This window comes from Kogia breviceps, chromosome 5, assembly GCF_026419965.1.
Source record: "Kogia breviceps isolate mKogBre1 chromosome 5, mKogBre1 haplotype 1, whole genome shotgun sequence".
Lineage (NCBI taxonomy): Eukaryota > Metazoa > Chordata > Mammalia > Artiodactyla > Physeteridae > Kogia > Kogia breviceps.
Window position 1 is genome coordinate 148,131,051 of NC_081314.1, and position 20,855 is coordinate 148,151,905.

General features: G+C 57.8%; 2 protein-coding genes across 5 annotated transcripts in view; one reads left to right on the forward strand and one right to left on the reverse strand.

The window, feature by feature from the left end:
* TSPEAR (thrombospondin type laminin G domain and EAR repeats) overlaps positions 1 to 17,227 on the reverse strand; it is a 54,609-nt gene extending 37,382 nt beyond the window's left edge. For 2 of the 4 annotated variants that reach the window (XR_010840885.1, XM_067035233.1), the window contains exon 1: positions 16,653 to 17,227. Coding sequence is in view for 3 of the 4 variants with exons in the window: in XM_067035233.1 (XP_066891334.1) it covers positions 16,653 to 16,737 (85 nt within the window). In the remaining variant the exon portion in view is untranslated. The remainder of the gene's footprint in view (positions 1 to 16,652) is intronic. The other 2 variants (XM_059064047.2, XM_067035234.1) reach the window with 1 other exon arrangement.
* LOC131757582 (keratin-associated protein 10-2-like) lies at positions 1,521 to 9,724 on the forward strand. The gene is given in 6 exon segments (XM_059065220.1): positions 1,521 to 1,670; positions 3,705 to 3,779; positions 8,480 to 8,540; positions 8,543 to 8,719; positions 8,722 to 8,787; positions 9,012 to 9,724. Coding segments are annotated over 6 exon segments (1,242 nt in total).
* Positions 17,228 to 20,855: the final 3,628 nt, after the last annotated feature.

Genomic DNA, 20,855 nt, shown 5'->3' on the forward strand with positions numbered 1-20,855 from the left:
GACTGACAGACGATGGCCAAGCCGTAGACGCCTGGCCACAGAAGCCTGACCTACAACCTTGGCAGCCGCTGCCCGGAACGGCCAGAGTGTGGCCGGTGGCCACCAGCTTCCCTAACTTTTGTCCCCACGTCCAGCTCAGGACCCCACGGAGAAAACCAGATCTGCTCCCTGACCAGGCACATGGGGCGCAGCTGCTGGTCCGCCCCCAGCTTCCCTCGCCGACGGCCTCCATCAGGCCACACCTGGGCCTTCCTTTTTCCGCTCTCAGCTGTGCCTGCCTGAGCCCCTGCCAAGCCCAGGTGGCGCTGGTGGGCCCCTGCCAGAGCCAGCGGGGTAAAGAGCCGGGCTTGCCCTCGTTTGCGTGGTCTTCGCCTGTTCCACAAAGTCTTCTTGAAATGCCAGTTTCCAAAATAAACAGTCGTTGCCCTGTGGTGCTTATAATTTAGCAGAGAGACCGTGGCGGCCACAGAGAGATGAACTCAAAGCCGGCTACCAGTAGGGCCCTGACCTAGACCTCAGCATCGTAAGATCTGGCCCACGACTGACTGGCTGCACCTCTCCGAGCCTCAGTTTCCTCGTCTGTAAGATGGGAGTGTGGCGACTGTCCGTGTCAGGGGCTCAGCTGAGCTGGAGAAGGAGCTGAGCCGCCAGGTGTCGGAGGAGCCGACCACAGCAACAGGCAAAGCGGAAGGAGAGTGAAGACTTTAACCCTCTGCACTGCGACGGCGCCAGCAAGGCCCCCCGCCCCCCGGAAGGGCGCCATCGGGCGTGCCAGGGAGCCCAGGACAAAAGCCACCTGCGGTCTGATGAGCCCTGGGGCCAGGGAGGGAGTGGGAGAAAGCGCCCCGGGTGGGGAAGCACTGGGGGGCGGGCCAGAGTGGGGAGAGCGTCTTCACGGGAGGCCTGGAAGGAGGCCGGGAGCGCCGGTGTGCGTGTGTGAGTGTGGCCGTGGCCGGTGAGGCCAGCTCCCCTAAGGACGGAAATGCCCTGGCTGGGCCCCAAGTCTGCGGGGAGTGGGCAGCGTCCTCGTGAGGCCCGTGGTTGGCCTGCGAGATCTGTCAAAGCAGTTCGGGCCAGGAGCCAGGCTCCTCGTGCCCCGGAAAAGCCCCCTGGGGAGGCCCCCCGTGCGGGGGCTGTGAAGACGGAGGGCATTTGGGGGAGGGGCAACTGCCTTATGCTGGGTGCCCAGGTATGAGCCACAGGCCTGCAGCCCGGTGGACACCCGGCCAGCTTCAGACGGTCTCTGAGATGGGCCCCTTCACTGGGGGTGGGGAGGGAGGGGAACGAGATGGCCAGTAAGATCCTCTTTACTCTGTGGATTTCGTTGAGTTCATTGGGTGCCCAGGGACCAGGAGCAATTCATTTCCAAGAATTTAGCCGAGGCTACTATTAGGTCTGCCCTGCGGGACAGTAGGACCGATGACACTGCCATAGTGACAGAACAGCCCAGTTTGGGCCCAGGAGGAGGCAGACGGACCAGTGACAGGGGTCCAAGAGCTCAGAGGCCCAGGCGAGCAGGGATGACCCACGGTCCGGGCTCCACGCAGATCCGTGGAGGGTGGGCCGATCAGTGGGTGGTAGTGGGGAAACTGGGCTTCGGTGGGGAGATAAGCCAGGCCCGACTTCCCCCTGAACAGGACACAGGCCAGCAACTCCAGCTGGGGTGGAAGGTGAGACTTCCACGTCAGAGGGAGACGTCGGGGGCTCTCTCTGTGACCTGGGCTTAAGGAAGATCTCTCAACACTAGACACAAACCATGAGAAAGAAGATGGCCCCTCTGCTCGCATCAAAACAAGGGCTTCCACTCGATAAAGGACCAGGGGCCGTGCCGCTGTCACAGGACAGAGCAGGAAAGGGGGGTTTGCCGCTCTTGAGACCGACAAGGGGTGAACACACAGAAGGAACAAGGCACCCAGGACACCAGCGAGGAAAACATACGCACAATCCTTACCCCAAAGGCAGGCAACCTAAGAAAGAAACAACTCAAATATGACGAAAGCTAAGTCAATACAGTCAATGTAAATTAAACAGTGGCAAAGTATCACTTTTCTCCTATTACACTGGTTAAAAAAGGAAACAGGAAAAAAATATGAAGATGGAGCACAGAAGCAACCTAAATGCCCATCGACAGGTGAGTGGATAGAAAAGCTGTGGTACAAAAAAATATGCACAGTGGAATATTACTCGGCCATAAAAAAGGATGAAATCATGCCATTTGCAGCAACATGGATGGACCTAGAGATGATCATCCTAAGTGAAGTAAGTCAGACGGAGAAAGACAAATATCACGTGATGCCACTTATATGTGGAATCTAAGATACGACACAAATGAACTTCTCTACCAAACAGAAACAGACTCAGACATAGAGAACAGACTTGTGGTCGCCAAGGGGGAGGGGGAGGGGGAGGGGGAGGGAGGGGGAGGGTGGGCAGCTTGGGGTCAGCAGATGCAAACTAGTATCTACAGAATGCATAAACACCAAGCTCCTACTGTAGAGCACAGGATATTCTATATCCTGTGATAAACTGTAATGGAAAAGAATTGAAGAGGAATATATATATATAGTATATATATCTAAAACCAACTCACTTTGCTGTACAGAAGTAATTAATACATTGTAAATCAACTATACTCCAACTACAAAACAATGGAGCACAAAGAGGCAAATGGCGTGTCCCTGTTGTGTGTTTAAATCTGCTTTTCTTCACTTGTTTTAAACGACGTCAAGGAATGTGGAGTGAGGCAAGGCTGCTGGGCTTCGAATGGGACCTGGGCTCTCGAGGCTGGAGCGTGGGATGTCCCTGGGATATCCAGAGCCTAGAAAGCCAAAGGCCACATAGTGACCAGGCCACGGGAGCTACAGGGGAGGCATCGGAAGAGCAGGACACCAGCAATGAGCAGTAGACGTAACAGAGCCCGCTGGGCCAGCTCGGGCTGCACACATATCCACGCTTTCAAATCCACACACGTCCCCCCCCCGCAATCAACCTCCAAAGTCTGCGTTAGCCCCTGGGGCAGCCTGACGTTGCCCAGTGGGCCGAGCAGAGCGTAGAGCGACGACCGCTGCCTTTGCACCCAGCTCTCCCGGACCCCGCCGTTTCCCGCGGCGGCCTCTGTGCTGACCTCTCGGAGGCTGGTCCCCCCTTTCTTGGCGGGCTGTGGGAGGGGCTGGGAGTCTTGCCAGGCGGGCAGGAGCTGCTCCTTGAATGGGATTCCCGCTCAGGGACGGGGAGACGGCCTGCCCACCTCTCACGGTGCAGTCAGCCCTGCACGGGGCCACTTTGTGGGTTGGTTTTTTAACCTCCCCCATGAATTTGCGAGAGCGTCGGTGTCTGCCTGCAAGAGGGCAGCTGCCAGGGCTGCCAGGTAGGTCTCCTGAGTAAGATCCACGCAGCTGGTAAACAGCTGACGTGAATTCACTTCACATAAACGGGCAACAGGGCGTCCGGGAGGCCTTAGTCAGCTGACGCAGGAAGTCCGCACGCGGAGCAGAACCAGCCCATCTCCCGGCCAAAGCTTGCCAGCTCCTAACCCGAACCCTCCTCAGATGTTCTCCGTTGGGTCCAGCAACCGCGTGGCCTCGCCAGGCACGTGGACAATCAGGAGGTGAAGATAGCGCGCGCGCCACGCGGGCGGCAGGGTTGGCACGGGGACCAGGGGGTTTGGACGGGATGCCTATCTGCCCGCGGGGTTCCGCCCACAGAGTTCCGCCCACAGAGGCATCTCCACTGATCTGAAGAGCCTCCTCCCCGTCTTCTCCTACCGGGAGCCGAGGTGGGTGAGGCGAGCTTGAAGGGGCAGCCCCGACTTCAGGGACCTTTGCAATAAAAACAGTGCTCACCCGCTGGGCGCGATCATTCTTTGATCCAGCCAGCTTTCCGTGTTCCCTTATCGCATGTCCTCCCGGCGAGTGAAAACCTGAACAGCGATGAATCCGGCTGCGGTGGCCTCAGGCTGCAGAAAGTGGAAGTCCAAACACTCAGCACCCAGAGCCTCAGCTGCCCCCAAATCCTGTTGCGCGTGACTCCCCCTGATTCTACTACCCTTAAAACTTGTGTATGAATCCAGCAACTGTGGAATCAGAGTGAAAGGGGCCGTGGAGATCAGCTCATTCAAAGCCTCAGATTATAGACCAGGATGGTCCGCACGGAAAGGATGTGTGGGTGCAGCTGAAGAAGAGGAAGGTGTGTGGTCCTATGCGCTTCCATGAGAAAGGAAGAAAGGTACCAAACCGACCATTGAGGCTTCCACTGAAGAAACTTGAACAAGAAGAGCAAGTGGAACCCCCAGTGAGGAGAAGGGAGTAGGAGGGCAGAAATCAATGTGATTGAAACAAAAGAAAAATTCATTGAAGAAGCTGGTTCTTCAAGAAGATCAATAAAATTGATAAACTTCTAGCCAGGCTGACAAGGAAAAACAAGAAGAAACAATGTATCAGTGTCAAGAACAAAAAATGAGATGTCACTAAACATTTTTCAAAAATTAAAAGGAGGGCTTCCCTGGTGGCGCAGTGGTCGAGGGTCCGCCCGCCGATGCAGGGGACGTGGGTTCGAGCCCCGGTCCGGGAGGATCCCACGTGCCGCGGAGCGGCTGGGCCCGTGAGCCGTGGCCGCTGAGCCTGCGCGTCCGGAGCCTGTGCTCCACAACGGGAGAGGCCACAGCGGTGAGAGGCCCGCGTACCGCAAAAAAAAAAAAAAAAAAAAATTAAAAGGAAGCAGAAATAGACTCCGGGACATAGAGAACACACTTGTGGTTGCCAAAGGGGGAGGGCAGGGTAGGAATGAAGTGGGAGTTTGGGATTAGCAGATGCAAACTGTTATATACAGGATGGATAGACGACAAGGTCCACTGTACAGCACAAGGAACTATATTCAATATCCTGTGATAAATCATCATGGAAAAGAATATGAAAAAGAGTGTGTGTCTATGTGTATAACTGAATCACTTTGCTGAACAGCAGAAATGAACACAACATTGTAAATCAACTATACTTCAATAAAATAAATTTTAAAAAAGAAATTTAAAGGATAATGAGGAGACTCTACAAACAACATTAGGCCTATATATTCAAAACCTTAGATGAAATGGACCAACTCCTTGATAGGCACAAACTGTAACCAAGCAGGACCCTGTGGGGCCTTCCTGGGACACGGCGCCCCCATAGCCTCCACCTGCCTCTTTTTGGTAGAAAAACTTTAGCCTCCTAGGCCTTCCCTGAGTTCCAAAGAATAAATTTAATCAGGGAAGTGAGACAATGCAGAAACAAAGGAAGACAGTCAAGCAAGACAAAATAATGATGGTTTAGTCAGTAAACAAAGTCAAAGAACTTTCGTTCCTCCTCAAGGGCTAAAGATACTATTCTGAGTCACGTCCTTTGAGCTGCTTTGCAGATACTGAAACCCCACCAGGTGGAGGAAGTTAACTGCACGCTGCCCACCAGCACGGAGACCCCAGACCGGTTGGAACCAGTACGCTGATGATACTGATTCCTGATGACCTCACCACCAGCCAATCACGAGGTGATCACATACCACAACTCCTTCGCTCACCCTGTCTTTAGAAGCCTTTCCTGGAAGCCTGTGGGGAGTTCAGGTCTTTTGAGCACATCAGCCACCTGAACTCCTTGCTTAGCGCTTGCAGTAAACACTGCACTGCACTTCACCACAATTTGGCATCAGCGGATTGGCTTTACTGTGCACGGGCAAGCGGACCCAAGTTTGGTTTGGTAACAAAACTACCAGAACTCATGAAAGAAGAAACAAATAACTGGAATTTCCTATATCTATTAAGAAAACTCCAGTTTCTTAGAAATTCCTACTAAGTATTTGAAGAAGACAAAATGCCATGTAGAAAATGGAAAAGGAGCTTTTGCCGACTCCTATGATGAAAACCATGTTATCAAAGCCAAAGATGTTACAGTGAAAGAGAACTACAGACCAATATCCTCACGGATACGGATGTGAAAATCCTGAACAAGATACCAGCTAATCAAATCCAGCAACATGCCAGAAAGACAATACATCACAACCAAGTGGGGTCTATCCAGCAACTCAAGACTGCTTCAATATTAAAATATCAATCAATGTGGGTACACAGCATCTCTCTACACCAGTTTCCCAATTTCCCATGAATCTATAACTATTTCAAAACAAAAAGTTTTTAAAAATCAGTTAATGTACTTCACCATGTGACCAGACTTAGAGAGAAAACAATATGATCATCTCAGCAGACGCATAAAACGCATTTCATGAAAGCCAACGTCCATTCACGATAAAATCTCTCAGCAACAGAAGAGAACTTTTAGCCTCAGAAAGCTAATCTAGAAAAAACTACAGCTAACACGATCCTTAACGGTGAAAGACTGAAGGCGTTCCCCCTAAGTTCAGGCATGTTAGCTGACATACATGCACCTCCTTGCTCTCTCCACCAGAGGGCATGGGGCACGTGCCAGCGGCGGTGAGCACACCTGGCTCCAGGCCTTGGTTTCTAAATGCCACCATCCGCTACAAGGGACCTGGGCTCCTTGGAGAAGTGGTTGATTCCAGGGATGCTGGAAGGGTCCAAGGGCCGAATGAAAGAGCTCCAGTGGTCAAAGTGTCAAAGATGGGTCACTGTCCCAAAGCTGAAGCAATTCGAACAAGAAAATAATGATAATATTGTAGTAGAACTCAATAAAATTAACGTTCTTTAGTCCATAACAGGACAAATAAACATATTGTGGGGGGGACAACTCTTCCTTAGAGAAGAATTTTAATTAGTAATTGGAGATGGGCCGTAGAAGTAGAAAATCCCATTAGCACACACCATAGTTACCATGCTGTAGGCGAGATCCCCAGAGGGGCGCTGCAACCACAGGGCAAATGTTTCAGCAGAAGGAGGGTATCTGCAAAGTCTCAAAGAATCTCCCCCGGATATTTATTACCGACAAAGGGAGAAAGAGTCACATCTTCAGTGATTAGACACAACAACACCAAGTAACCCCTGCTTTGCTGGACGCATTACTTCTGTGGATTCTTCCCCTAAATGTAACAGTCCGAGTCCAATCGTAAGAAAATGTCAGACGAACCCAACTTGAGGGACAGCCCACAACACACCCGATCTCACTGCTCTTCAAAAGTGTCACAGTCACAAAGGACAAGGAAACTGTGAGCAATTGTCCCAGACTAGAGCCAACTAAGGAGAGCTGATGAAGGCACCGTGGGGTCCTGGAACAGAGGGAGGGCACTCCTGGAAAACTGCTGAATCCGAAAAGCCTGTCCTTAGTGAATAGTAATGTCCCAATGCTGGTTTCTAAGACTTGGTAACTGATCTACAGTTCTGTGCGACGTTATCTCTAGAGAAACCTGGAAGACGGGCCTACGTGAATTCTCTGTGCTCCTTTCATGATTATCCCATAAAATAAACTAAAAACAAAATCAACCCATGAGCTCAAACCACACCTGGACGGGCAGAAATTGTGGGTGTGCCCCAAACCTGTCAGGCCACCTGCCGCCTGCACCCCGCCCTTCACTACTGTGCCTGAGAAAGAAGAGAGAACACCTGCTCAGCTTTTCCTTCCATCCCAGACTCTGGCCACGCGCCAGCCTCAGAGCAGGGACAGCACTTAACGAGGGGCTGAATGGTGTTGCAATAGGATGCTGTGGCCTCAGCCCCCAGCACCTGTGAATCTGACCTTATTTGGAAATAGGGTCTTTGCAGGTATAATCGAGATAAAATGCGGTCTTTGGGGTGGCCCCTAATCCAACCTGCTTGTGTCCCTATGAAAGGGGGAATTTGGACGCAGACAGGCACACACGGAAAAAGCCCTGTGAAGGTGAAGGCAGAGATCAGGGTGATGCTTCTACAAGCCAAGAAACCCCAAGAATTGCCAGAAAAGCCCCAGAAGCTAGGAGACAGCCTGGGGCAGACTCTCCCCGACAGCCTTGGAAGGAAACAGCCCTTCCAGCACCCTGACCTCAGACGTCCGACGTCCAGACTATGAGACACATTTCTGTGTGTGAGCCATGCCGTCTGCTGTGGTGTTACTGCTGCCTCGGACACTGATCCAGCGCTGCCTACAAAGCATGACTCGCGTTATCTTTATTTAGAACCCAAGTACACCTCCCCTCTAACCTTCCGGCCGCGGAGGCACGTGACCTCGTTCAGCCAGCTGGGCGACCCCAGCAGCGCTCGCCCTGACCCAGCGCCCACAGACCCCGGCCCCGACGCGCGACACCGCCTAACATGACAAGCCGACTTACGCCCCACCCTGGGCTTGCTTTCTAGGACAAAGACGAGTAAAGGCGTCCCAAGCCAGTTTGGGGAGCTGAGCAACGACTCCTGGAAAAACAACAGATGCCGCCTGTCCTGTGGGCTCTGCTCTCAGCAGCAACCAGGGGGGAGGGCGTGGAGCCTCCCAGGACAACACACACGCCCAGGAGGGGTGAAGCCGACAGCCGAGCACATCACACTCACACTCACACGCTCACCCTCCTCCAGCCCCCTGCCCCCACCACGGCCACGGCCACCCTGTCCGCCTGTTCCAGCGCCCTGAGCTACGGCGGCGGCTCTGCCTGCCCGGTCCCCGCACCGGCCCCTGCTGGCAGGTGGACGACTGCCCAGAGAGCTGCTGCGAGCCCCCTGCCGCGACCCCAGCTGCTGCGCCCCGGCCCCTGCCTGACCCTCGTCTGCGCCCAGTGAGCTGCATGTCCAGCCCCTGCCACCAACCAGCCTGCAGCAGCCCTGCCCGGCCTCGTGCTGCCCGCAGTCCAGCTGCCAGCCCTCCTGCCGCACCTGCTCCCCCGCCAGCAGGCCTGCTGCATGCCTGTCTGCTGAGAGCCTGCGTGCTGCGTGCCTGTCTGCTGCACGCTTGTCTGCTGCATGCCTGTCTGCTGAGAGCCTGTCTGCTGCGTGCCTGTCTGCTGCACGCTTGTCTGCTGCGTGCCTGTCTGCTGAGAGCCTGTCTGCTGAGAGCCTGTCTGCTGTGAGCCTGTCTGCTGAGAGCCTGTCTGCTGTGAGCCTGTCTGCTGAGAGCCTGTCTGCTGCGAGCCTGTCTGCTGCGAGCCTGTCTGCTGCGAGCCTGTCTGCTGCACGCCTGTCTGCTGCGAACCTGTCTGCTGCGAGCCTGTCTGCTGCGAACCTGTCTGCTGCGAGCCTGTCTGCTGCGAGCCTGTCTGCTGCACGCCTGTCTGCTGCGAACCTGTCTGCTGCACGCCTGTCTGCTGCGAACCTGTCTGCTGCGAGCCTGTCTGCTGCACGCCTGTCTGCTGCGAGCCTGTCTGCTGCACGCCTGTCTGCTGCGAGCCTGTCTGCTGCACGCCTGTCTGCTGCGAACCTGTCTGCTGCAAGCCTGTCTGCTGCGAGCCTGTCTGCTGCACGCCTGTCTGCTGCGAACCTGTCTGCTGCGAGCCTGTCTGCTGCACGCCTGTCTGCTGCGAGCCTGTCTGCTGCGAGCCTGTCTGCTGCACACCTGTGTGCTGCGAGCCCATGCGCTGTGAAGCCACCCCCTGCTCAGCCCCCTCGTGCCGCCAGCCCAGCCCCTGCCCCCCGTCCTGCCGCAGACCCTCCTCCTCCGTGTCCCTCCTCTGCCGCCCCGCCTGCTCCCGCCCGGCCTCCGGCGTCCCCGCCTCGGGGACATCCCGCAGCTGCCCGGCACGGCCCCCCGGGGGCAGCCAGGTGCTACGGGCCACCCCCACCTCTGCCATTGCCAGCCACCGGCCACCGGCAGGATTTAACCCAGCATGAGCTGTGGTCCACACCTCTACACGAATGTGAGCTGACCTAGGACCCCAACAAGCGGGGCTTAGCCCATCTGGAGCCTCCAGATCAGGCCCAGGTGAACCTGAGACAGCGCTCCCCTGTTGCCGCGGGTCCCCGGGTTTCTCCTGAAAGCCATGGACACCGCTCTCCCCCCAGTGTTTTGGGGCCTCTTACTCCCTCCTGCGGCTGTGTGTCCTCCCCTCCCCTCACGGGGGCCTTGAGCCGAGGGAATAAACTCGCCATCCTCCCCTCAGATGGTCCTCCTTCCCAGCTGCTTGTATGTTTCATCGCTTCCGGCGGCCCTCGGGGCTGACATAAGTAACTCCGGCCTCAGCAGCCTTGGAGCCAAGCCGCGCCCTGGGAGCGTTTCCAAGGGTGTTGAGCTCTGAGGCCCACCCAGTCGTCCCCACCGCCCTCGACTCCTGAGTCTGTATCTCTCTCTGGGCAGCTCTGGGTGGCTGTGCTGTGTGTCCGAGACTGTGGTGGCCAACGCCACCTGGCCAGCGGGCCCCTTGGCGAGAGGGTCCCCTTGCCCCCGCCTGGCTCTCCCTGGTCAGCCTGAGGGCACTCAGAAGGCCCGGCCCCGCTGGCCTCCGGCCTCCTGGGACACAGCTGAAGTCGAGCACTCCTGCTGACGCCCAGCTGCGCCTGTCCCTGCACCTCCCCTCGAACTGCGAACTGCGCGCTTTATCCAATCTTCAAATGTCCCAACCTGCCTTGTCTGTGCCACACAGACTAGTGACAACGCCCCCTCCCCAGCCCTGGCTCCCGGCGGGGTGGGGCAGAGGTCAAGGGGAAGAGGCCAGCAGGTAGGTGACTTCCAGGGCCCACACTCTGGGGCCTGAGGCCTAGGCTTGCTGCCTGAGGGTGACCCTTGGGGCCAGTCTGGATGGGGGCCCCATGTTTCCCGGAGCCCCAAGCTTCCCATGGCCAGCCCTCATTCCTAACCAGCGTTCCCTCTCCCTCCCCCCTCCCCCCAGTGCCACCTCTAGCTCTTAACCCTACCCTGCTATCGATGTGACACCTCCCTCCCTCCCAGGAGACCATGAAATCCAGCAAGACGTTCCCCAAAAGGAGGGGGGTCAACAGTGAATGCCCCCTTAGAGCAGGTCTGAGAGATCACCTGACCCTCCGGTGGTCTCCCCTGGAGAACTGGGTCCAGACTCCCTGGCTGGCTTTTCCAGTGCCACTATCCCCCAAAAGGGGGTCCTCAGGGAATCTGTCAGTGCAAGTAGGGCCCTCCTGCAACTAGAACTGGATGGTGGAAATGGGTACAGACAGACTAGCGCCCTAAGGCCCTCCTCCTGCATCCTGGGGCTGCAGAGGGGGCTGGGAGTCCTGAACCCAGCCTCCCCTGGGGCCGCGTCCCTCCCCACCGCTCTCTAGGGGACCCTGCCCCTGCCTCCTGGGACCCTTGTATGGAGGAGAAGGTGTGAGAAATCAGTTCCCCCAGCTGTTACAGGGGCCAGAAAATTCACTGGGGCTCTGCCCACCAGGGCCTCGTCTATGCCTTTAGCAGCTTCCCTGTGGCCAACCCCACCGGCACCCCCATCTCAGAGAGACAGCAGCGTCCCCCACCCCAGAGACCAGTGAACTGTGAGGCCCCAGCTTCCTGTACGCCTTGACTCCTCTGCCAGCTCGTGAAACCCACAGGCCCCTCCTCAGAAACACGGATTTAACTGCATAAAATGTAATACTCCAGATTTCACGGGGACACCATTTTCATTACCAGTTACCAAAAGCCAAAAAAACCCCAATTTTAATGATGTAGTGAGATGTGGGCTTTTTTATTAAGGCATTAACAAGAGACACAACGTTTGTGAATATTTGTGCGGGGCTGGAGGGCGCCGCTGGCTCAGCTGGTGACAGTCCCAGGTGTGGCCAAAAGCAGGTACACCCCTCACTGGGAGCTGCTGCGTCTGGGTTAGTTATGAAGACGAAGGTGCAGCGCGTCCTGCCCAAGTTCACGGCCACTGAATTCCAGCCCCCGACCCTGGATGGAGCCAGCTGCGTCGGGGACAGAGCGCACGCGGATGGCGGCGGCGGCCAGTCACCAACGACTGGTGACCCTTCCCTGGGGCGCCCCAGGCTCAGCGCTCGAGCCCCCCAAGACACGCGACACGCGGCGCGAGGCATGCCGGGGAGGGCCGTGCCCCAGCGCAGGGGTCCCCGGAGCGCCCACCTGAGCTCCGTCCCCATGCGGCGGCAACCGAGCCCGGACCCCGCTGACCCCGAGAGCCCCAGCCCGGAGCCACCGGACCGCCCGCCTGCGCCACGTGGAGCTGCCGCGCCGCCGCGCCCGCCGCCCGGAAGTTTCCCGGCTCCCTCGGTTACCCGCGCTGCCGCGGCCGCTGCAGCAACCGCGGAAACGCGCGGGGCCAGAAAGACAACCGAATTTCACCACCTGCGTGGATGTCCTCCGGCTTCTTCCCAGCGGCGAGCGGGCGCGCACACACACTCACACGTGTTCACGCCCCCGCGCACACTCACATATCCACGCACGCGCGCGCACACCCCGCCTTCCCCTCGACGTAGGAAGAGCCCCCCCCCCCCCCCCGTCTACGCGCGCCCCGCGCTCCCGCCAGGCCGGCAGGGGCGACAGCGAGGCCCGTGCGTGCAGTGACCCCAACACCGCCCCGCCCAGAGGTGGGCAGGTCCCGCCTTCGGGGTCACCTCCCTTCCCCCTTCCATCACCTGAGGCCCGAGCGGGGGCGAGGGGGGGCTCGCCGGGCTGCAAACCAACCGTGGGGTCACCGTGGAGGCGGGGTGGGCATCCTCCTTTTCCTCTCGCACCTCCCAGCGGCGGATAAGTACCCCCGGCAGTGCCAGAGATGCTCACTAGAGTGGATTCGCCGGAGACGCCCACAAAGTCCCCAAAGCACCATGCCCCGACGTGAGCCACTAATACAAGGCTCTCCACCCCGAGCCCCAGCCCCTCCGAGGACCGCTACCCGCGGGAAGGAACAGGCTTTCAGGCTTTCTGCGCGGGGCTGGGGGTGGGGTCACGTGGGGGCGTTAGCGTGGGCATGGCTGCTGGGTGAGGAGGGGTCTCCGAGAGGCTCGGGGAGCCCCCAGCCCCTGGCCCGGACCCTCCTAAAGGCAGAGGTGTGTGGTTGGGACGCCGAGAGTGACAGCCAGGGACCACGTTCCCGTCGGTCCCCAGATTCTCAGGATGGGGAGACAAGTGGGTGCCCTCCCATCCCTACCCCACACAGACACAGAGGTCCCCTCTAAGCCCTGAGCTCAGAATCCACCCCGGGGGGAGGGGGATTGCGGGGTAGGGGGGAGGGAGAGATGGGGGGGTTCCGGCTGGAAACAGAGCCCAGACCCCGAAGCATGCGTTGGTGGCTTCCTAGTTTTTATCCTGGAAATCTATGGTTTACTCTTAAAAATCAAAACCAAAGAACCAGCACATAGTGTATGAGGTTGCATTATAAAAATGAATATTCTTGGTTTCCTAATTTCTGTGCAGACAAACAACGCCCTGGTTGTTATAACGGTTGAGAATTCTTTGAAAGGAAACGGGCGTCAGGCGGACAGTGTGTCTCCAGTTGCCAGCCACGCGCCAGCCCTGCAAAACCGTCAAGCAGGCCAGGTGGGCCTTTCAGCCTCGGCCCCCGCACGGCCCACCCCTTGGCGGCCTCTCCTTCCTGTGGCCCACGAGTGGTCCCCCGGGCCCGGCTCCAGGGGCCACCTGGGCTGTGGAGCTCAGATGAAGCTGGTGCTGAATGGGGCTCCAGCCTGGGGCTGCGCGGCTCGGACGGACGCAGCCTCAGGGGCCCCAAGCACCCGGGGGCGGGGTGGGAAGCCACACGCACGTGGACAAAGGACAGCTGACTGGGAATCCAGCAGCAGCTTCCTAACTGCATCGGCTTTGCTCACGGCCCTGCTGACGGAAGCGTGAGCCCAGAAGGGGGCGTCGTGCCCACACAGGAACGGGCGTGCGGGCCTCGCCAGGTGGCCGGGATTCCCCAGCTCCCCGGGCAGCACTGCCCTTCCTGCAGCGTTTCCATTAACGGAGCCCAAAGGACAGGGTTGAAGAATTCCTGGGAGCCGCCAGCAAAGGGAGGAGAAGGGCTTCCTCCCCGCCCCCGCCAACCCCATGCCCCTCATTGGGCCACCGGCCTGCAGCCTTCACACCCCAACTAGCTTTTGTAATGCAAATCTGTGCCCCTCATTTCCTGGGCACTCCCTCCAGCTCCAGGGGTGCACCCCGCCCCGGACTCCAGGTCTGACCACCCGCCCGCCCCGGGGTCCCCCGCGCCTGCCGAGAGCCTCGTCCACGCGCGGGCCGGGCTGCGGTGTGACAGTGCGGGCGCAGCGCCTTCCTTGCAGGGGCGTCGAGCAAGTGAAGGAGGGAAGGGGGTGCAGAGGGTGCTCGGTTCGCCAGGTTCCCACACCTCAGCACGGCCCTGAGCCCAGGGTGAGGAGCTGCCTCTGACTTTCCCGGGGTGACTGACAGAGGACTCTGTTCTGACACCCCACGGCAGGTCAGCCCGCTCCGAGCGCCCACCCCCCTGCACCCCGCCAGGGACCCAGCCTTGGGGTCCAGCTGCCCCCGCTACGGCTTCCACAGAACCCCTCCGCCTCGGCCTCCCGCGCACGTGGAGACAAGGCTGGGCCGGGACAGGCTGAGCAGGGGGAGGACGGCAGGCTCGCTCCCTGACCAGGTCTAGAATTCAGGCCAGCAAGCCGTCCCCGGCAGGACGCCCCCAGCCGCTTTCCCGGCACCACGCACATCACGCCCCGCAGAGTCGTGGACTTTGTGTGGGAGCTGAAGGTCTTCCACTCCGGGTTCAGCCTCTGTCCCAGGGCAGCTGGCCCGGCTTGCTGGAGCAGCGGAGGGGTCCGGGTATCTGAAGACCCAGGCTGGCTCAGGGGTCAGGGAGGCCCCAGGATCCTGCCTGCCAGAGTCACCCCAGGGGAGCCCGCCCAACACACCAGCTCCGCTGCGCTGAGCGCCGGAGCCCCCGCCTCTCTGCTCCAGACCTCCTCGCCCTCCCGCCCTGAGGCTGGTCCGGCAGCTGCAGCTGGTTTCCCAGCCTGCGCCTCCCACCTGCCCTCCGCAGCCTCTTGGTGCTGACAGCCTGCCAGGGTCAGCTGAGGCTCTCTGAGACTTGACCCGTCCTCAGGTGCCCCTGTGCAGAAGGGCCAGCCCCAGGCCCCAGCCCTTATCAGAGGGTCTGCAGCGGACCCCAGGCAGACACGTAATCTCAACTTCCTCATCTGCAAAACTGTCCACACCACCTCCTGTAAGGGGCTGCTGTCTCGTGCTCAAAAACTCGGACGGGCTTGGCGAAGGGGGACAGGACTTCAAAACCCGAGGTCGTCGCAGCCGAGGTCCAGGCACTTGACACTGCAGCACCACAGACCCAGGAGCAAGGGCTAAGGGAGAGTGAAATCCAACACCCCACCACCACCACCACCCCCGGCACAAACCCTACAGTGTAACATCCTGTGCTTTTCAAAACCAAATGCGATCAAAGTGACCTCTTTAACTATTTGAGTCCTGAGTAGCCTTTATCAAGTGTCTTGCGAGCGGTCCAAATTTAGTTCAATGTTGTTTACTTGACTTTTATCTTTTCCCCCCGGTTGTCTATTTATAACTGGGTCATCTTTGAACTGTCTGCAGCATACCTTCGGGGGAGAGGGAGCGGGCTTTATAAATAACCTTTATTGTTTACTACGCAAGTTGATTCTGTTCCCAGTGCTGAAGGGAACAGGAAGGTACACGTCTGTGACTCACCCCACCTGGGAGACTGAGTGCTCAGGACGACGCAGCTCGGGTGCTGCTGCACCCCAGACCCCGTGTGCGAGTCTGTCCTCCGTGCTCAAAGCCCGGCGGGGGGCGGCGGTGTTTCAGGGCGACAGGCGGGCTTGGCTTCTGTGTGGCTTGCACACTGCGCAGCCCAGGGCTGTGACTGCAGCAGGCGCGCGGGCCTTGGGGGCCCTGGCAAGCCCTTCCCGACACACACCGGGGCTGCTCCCCTCCACCCGCAGGGTCCGGCTGTTCCCTGGGGGGCTGGGGATTTTTATGGGCGCCCCCCTCCAGGTGTGAACGTGAACACAGGTCAGCGTTCCAAACTTGGGTCGTCATGGGCCATCTCCTGGTCACATCACTGGGAACCAAGTGCCATCAGAGCAAAGAGCCATAACACGCGGGGACTTGGGAGGATTCCCGGAGCCCAGATGAGAGATTTGCAAAGAAACCGGGGGCCACGCACAAACCCCGTCTCAGCGCCGCCACCCTCAGCGAGGCCCGCACGCCCGCCTCTCACTCCCATCCCGAAGCTCAGCTTCTGGCTTCCGGGTCTCATTTCCCCTTTACTGTGTCGGTCAGCATTAGGTCGGATAAATAAAGTCTCCTGGTAGAAACTGCAGGAAGGCACGGTGTCGGGGTCACTGGCAGGTCAACTCGGCCTTTCTAAGGAGGAGGGGGCGGGATCTGCCCTCCGGCTCCGCTCTCCGCTGGAGCGGGGTCCGCGTGCCTGGGGCCGGCGCCACGTGCCCCTCCTCTCGCGGCACAGGACTGACTGCCCGGCCCCGGCGGCGGGCCTGCGCTGTGCCACGTGCAGCCCTGGGTTCTCTGTCCACGGCGGGCGAGTGACCCGCCAGCCGCTGGGCCTCATTCCTCCGGCAGGTGTAAGGCCTTCCTGGAGGCCCAGCAGGTAAGCGCTGTGCAGGGCCTGGGATGGGGGAGGGTAACCCTCTGAAAGGGGTCCCCACCCTGTTGGCGTCCCTATCGCGAGCGCCCTGCTGCCCCCTGTAACCTTCTGTCCCTCCTCCCGGTCCGGCTGTGGCTGCTTCCATGGCCCCTCAGCAGCGTGGCCCGGACTCGGCCTGAGACCGTGGCGCCGCACGCCCGGCGCCCCTCCCGGCCCCCGCGCGCGCCCCGCGCGTGCCCCCCACTTACCCGTGCAGGGCTCCCATCCCCCGGCGCCTCGGCCCGGGGTCGCCAGGGGCAGGAGCACGACACACAGAGTCAGCAGGACAGACATGAGGGGCCCGGCTCCCAAGCTCCATCCAGGGGCTCCACACACGCCCGCGCCCGGGAGGCACCTGCTGCTGGCGCACCTGGCTCGGCCCTCTCCGGGCGGCCTCGGCCCGGCGGCGGTCACTGTGGTGGCCACATCCCCGGGGCCTGCGCGGGGACAGCGGCGCCCGGCGGGACGGGACGCAGGGGGTGCTGGCAGGCCGGGCTGCAGCCTCGCTCTATCTCATTTACACCTGGGCTGTGGTCCTGCCCTGCAGGTGACAGCCGATAACATCTCGGCGGGGCCGCGCTTAGTCATTGGCAAAGCGCATATTTCCCAAAGGAAAGACAGCTCATCGGGAGAGCTGAGAGCAAACCAGAAGACTCCCCGATGGGGTCCCCTGGGTGCAGACGCCGCGCCCGCCCGCCCGCGGGCCGGGGACCGAGCGCCGGCCACCCGCCGGGGGAGGGAGCAGAGCCGCTGGGCGGTCCCGAGCTGGCCGTGGTCCCCACGCGGCCGCCCAGCGCTTTTATCTGGTGCCCAGCCCTCCCGAGGGCGTGTGGGCTTGTCAGCCGTTGGGTTTCAGGAATTTCCCTCCGGAGGGAAGTCAGTCCTTCGGGGGAACAGCTAATGAGGAGCCAGGAGCGTCCCGGGGAGAGGCGTGGCCGCGAGGCGGGTGGTTCGTTTCCTTGGCGACCGGCCACTGGGCTCTGGCCTCCCCAAACCGCGGGCCCCACGTGCAACGCTGCTCCAGGCCGGGCAGTTACTGAGTGTGGTTATTCTTTTTTAAAACCCCCCCGTTGAGTGTGCAAGGACAGACCAGGGAGAGGGGAGAGGGAGAGAACTCACAGGCTCCAAAGGGCACCCTTTCCTCCTTCCAGAGGCAGCGTTATGGCTGTGAACCCCAAGCTCTCCCCGGGAAGCCCCAGCTCCAAGGAGTGGGCAGAGGCCGGTCTGACACAGAAGGGGCATGTGGGGGACACAGACTCTGGGGTTAGGGCTTGGGGGGAGGGGGAGGGAGAGGGAGGGAGAGACAGAGAAGGAGACAGAAAGAACGGGGGTGTAGGCAGAGAAGGAATATGTTAAAGGCTCTTCCCAGAAAACAGCCGCTGTGACTCCGAAGATTCTTGCTCTGTCTGTCTCTCTGTCTGTCTGTCCACACGCAGGTGTTTTACATCCCAGTCATAGGGTCTCTTTTTCTGGGGTCACGTGAAGAAACTCTGTGACCCCCCCCCGCTCCACTTACACCTGCCCCCTCAGAGCACCAGGGATCCCTGGGGGGCCCCCCTCACCCCTGCCCCAGGGCCCCTGCCGGACCCACAGGGTAGGGAAGGAGACTCTGACCCCGCGGGACCCCAGGAGCTGTGAGACGCTCACACACGGCACAGATACACATATACGGGCACCATTTGATGAGAGGAAGGGCGTAGTCCCCCCGGAGAGGGAAGGCCTGGTCTTCGGAGAAGGGACAGGCATTTAAATTGAACAAATGGAGCTTTTCTGTTTTCTTTCTCATTTGATGAGAACTTCGGGGTCACGGTGGCCCTGGGTGGGGCAGGGCAGGTCAGAGGACAGGTGACTTCCCACAGGATGGGCAGGTGGCCCCTCGGGCGGGGCCACCAAGCCAGGCGGTGTCCCTGTGACTCCTGCTGACCTCGCCACATGACCAGTGGCCTCTGACCCCCAAGTCTCTTGATGACCTTTAACTGGTTGATAAAAATAAAACCGTGTATTGTTTTTTAACAACCAGATTTGAAAAATCAAAATTATGTTACCTGGAACCCTTCCCGAAAAAGTTTTCCTTCTGTAATACTAGTCAGACTCTTGATGATCAACAAGGGTCTTCAGTGACAATTTATTCATTTTTAAAGCTACACAAATATGTGCCTGAACGCAGAGAAAGCTCAGAATTTCCTTCTCTAGACTGGTTCCCGTGTGACTCTGGACAAGTCACATAAACGCTCTGAATTGTTTCCACATCTGTAGAATGTGCCTCTTAAGCCCTGCACGGCAGGGACGTCCTGCGAGCTACGTGCCGGGTTTCGTTTACACGAAGCAGCATTTCTGCAAACGCGTCCCAGCCACACGGCTCTGAGGGACTCAGCCAGGGTAGAGAGACTCCCCGTCCCTTCCCGGGGACACGACGCCCGGGAGTGGGAGCCTCTGAGCCTTTGGCAACGAAGAAGGCCGCTTACAGCTTTCTGTCCCAGTTTTCCCCGCACTCACGGGCCGCGGAAATCGCTTTTCCCCACATCACAGGCCCTAAAGTCACAGAGCTGCGTCCCCAGAACCCACTAAGACAAATGCGCGTGTGAAGAACGGAGCACGACCCTGCCCCTATCTGTGTGGTTGTTCAGAAGCCGCGCGAACTTTTCATAGACGGGATTTCCCTCTTGGGAAGCAGGCTGGGTAAGTCCCGGGAAGAGCAGGCCGGAATGCCAGCCCATCCTGGCTCGGCTAACTGCCTCCAAATGAAAGCATAGGAAATCTCCCGAGGATGTCCCCAAACACATCCTGCCTAACTGGGGCTGACTGTCCCTCTCCACTGTGTGTCCACTTCTCTGGAGCTGTTCAGCCCAGAAGAGAGGCTTGTATCCCAACCAGGGGTGACGCTTCCTCCAGGAAAACGGGGAGAAGTGACAGGTAAAGGAGAAATTTGAAATGGTAACTTTGGGTTACAAAACCAATCACCGAATCCCCTGGTCTTTCTATTAAACTAACCTGTCACCTATACAGACTGTCGAACCTCAGTGGTTTTTAGTAATTTAAAGACACAAACACTCCTCTGAAATATGCCATAATTTGGTATTTAATGACCATTGTTCTGAGGATGTTTGGAAATGTCCCTGGGGAACAGAAGGGAACACTTGGCACGTGACAGTGAGTCTCGATGGACTTGGGAGGACCCAGCAAGCTTGGACAGTGCGAAGAGCCGACCCCAGGCTAACTGCTTCTGGGCCAGGCCCCCTTCCAGGCTTGGGCTCCCACCTGGCACCCGCTGTGTCCCCATCACTCACTGACTCACCTGGAGAGGAGCACACGAGACCCACTGTCTCCAGGAAATGCAGGCTAGAATTCCATTTTGGAACTGATCTAATAAGAGAGGTCTCACTAGGTTACTGAGTAAGAGAAAAGAGCTTGCTTTTCTATCACAAGAGGCGTTCTTTAGATTACAAGGGCTAGTAACCCGTTGTCTGCTAAAGGGTTACTGCAAAGATTTTCTCCCTGTCACTTCTTTTTTGATGCTTCGGTTTAAATGCTTTTTTTTTTTTCTTGAATACTTTTTGATGCTTTTGTCTTTTGCCAGGTATTTAAATTTTTTATTTAGTCAGCAAGTTTCCTTAAGGCTTGTGCGTCTTGAAGGACTTTTCAATTCTCTGCTGTTGTATTTGTGTAACTCTCTACTCCTTCTGGAGTGTGGTCTTGCATATTTGGAATGCAGTGAGTTGAACTCTATTTCCAGAAAGCTGTTATGCACGTGCAATTTATTAAATACCTCTCCTTTCCCACCACCTTGAAATGTCACATTTATGGTGGATTCCGCTTCTACGTCCATTCCGCTAATCTCTGTTCTACTAACCTCTGTCTCTTTCTTTCCCAGCATATTATTTTGACAAGAGCATTTATAATAAGTGTTCATACGGACAGATAAAGGATATCTGCACTAGCTTTCACTTTTCAAGAATGTATTAGCAATTCTCACGTATTGTCCCGTGTGACCTTAAAAGCGATTGGTTCTCGTCTCTGCCTTTCAAAGGAAATTTGAACAAATGAGCAAAAAGCCTTACAGGAATACCTATTGGAATGGCAATAAGTCTATCGATTAATCTCAGAACACTGGCTATTTTTATGACATGAAGGCTTCCCACTCAGGGATATGTGTATCTCTCTGTTTATTCCAATCTTGAATTAAATTCATCAAAAAAATTATAGTTTTGACTACAGAGATTCTGTACGGTTTTCTGTAAAGTTATTCCTGTAAATGTCCTATAAATTTATTTATGATTTTATCATCATCATGGACATAATCCCCCCATTTCCCCTTGTCGTTGGTTATTGCTATAGTATAAAGAAAATTGGGGGAATTCCCTGGCCGTCCAGTGGTTAGGACTCCGTGCTTTCACTGCCGAGGGCCCAGGTTT